Source organism: Hermetia illucens, chromosome 2 (assembly GCF_905115235.1).
Source record: "Hermetia illucens chromosome 2, iHerIll2.2.curated.20191125, whole genome shotgun sequence".
In the NCBI taxonomy this organism is placed as follows: domain Eukaryota; kingdom Metazoa; phylum Arthropoda; class Insecta; order Diptera; family Stratiomyidae; genus Hermetia; species Hermetia illucens.
The window spans coordinates 25,952,277-25,953,625 of NC_051850.1; the positions used below are offsets into that span (position 1 = coordinate 25,952,277).

Genomic DNA, 1,349 nt, shown 5'->3' on the forward strand with positions numbered 1-1,349 from the left:
ATGCAAAAATACATTTTCATAGAAAAGAGTCTGGACAACTTTACTGGTTATCAAAAATGGTATCAAGTCGTTCTCTATGAATTTCCCGAATTGAATGGGGACCAATTTTGTAACACTGAGAAGCTCAGAAACGAATTCAGTTTAAGCGGAATACTGCATAATATACAAAACTGGTTGGGATCTTAACAACGAAAATATCGAGAAGATCATATTTACCAAAGTAGTTGAAGTAAAGGACCTTGTCCGTGCGACAATTTTTCTCTCCCACGAGCGCATCCAACCTCAACCTGACCCAGGGTCAACCACCAGGATTTGAAGTCCAGCGTTAAAGCCTGATGAGCAGGATCCAAGACAGATAAAGTGAGAAAGACCAGAATATAAAAAAAACAATCCGGCTCAACATCTCAAATTGACTAGTAAAGAGGGAAGCATACGGATATTGACAGGTATTTCGACGAAGTTGGAATTAGGTGTAGGCACGTCTAAGCGAATAAATTTTGCCAATCTTCGAAAGTGTTAGAAAACTCTGCCTTCTTGGTTTACAAAGTCTTATCCAAAGGATACATAAGTTAGATATAAATAGAGGAAATGATGAGGAAGGACGTAAATCTGTTGATTTTTAAAGGTTGAATTCACGTCTAGAACACAGAGTATATAACAAACCAATCTATGATGAAGTGCAGCTGATTTCTAAAAATTTGTGAGCAAAAAGTGAACAATTGACAGACCTTTTAAAACACTGATCCATGCCAAATGCAAGAAAGCATATTGAGGTTCACTACAAACGAATTAATAAACACAGACTAATAAATAGCAGTGAAACAACTTAAGCTCCGTCAGTCAACTCGTTTATTTAGCCATTAAATCAATCCGTCAGAAACAATCCACAACTTAAGCAGCAGCCTTCTTCTTCCAGTAGTCTACAGCTGGGGCGACGTATCCGGCATGGAAGCCAGTGGCGACTGGAGCAGCAAAAGCTGGAGCAGAGTAGGCAAGTGGAGCAGCAGCAACAGCTGGGGCAGAGTAGGCGACTGGAGCAGCAGCAACAGCTGGGGCAGAGTAGGCGACTGGAGCAGCAGCAACGGCTGGGGCAGCGTAGGCAACTGACTTAACAATTGGAGCTGAGTAGGCAAGTGGAGCAGCGGCAACAGCTGGGGCTGTATAAGCAACTGGGGTAGCAGCTACGGCAGCACCTACTACTGGAGCAGAATAGCCGGTGTAAGCTGGGGCGACGAATCCAGCAGAGGCAGCGCCGATGAGAGCAAGAGCCAAAACTACGAATTTCATTTTGCTTAAGTTGAGAAGTGTCTTTCGGGATGAACAAGTCCTGAATGATACTTTTCGCTGAC

At 43.1% G+C, this 1,349-nt stretch overlaps 1 protein-coding gene across 1 annotated transcript; it reads right to left on the reverse strand.

Moving 5' to 3' along the window:
* Nucleotides 1–832: 832 nt before the first annotated feature.
* Nucleotides 833–1,349, reverse strand: LOC119649829 (cuticle protein 16.5-like). Its single transcript, XM_038052171.1, has one exon. It carries the CDS (start codon nt 1,285–1,287, stop codon nt 892–894), a length of 396 nt encoding a protein of 131 aa, XP_037908099.1. The 5' UTR covers nt 1,288–1,349; the 3' UTR covers nt 833–891.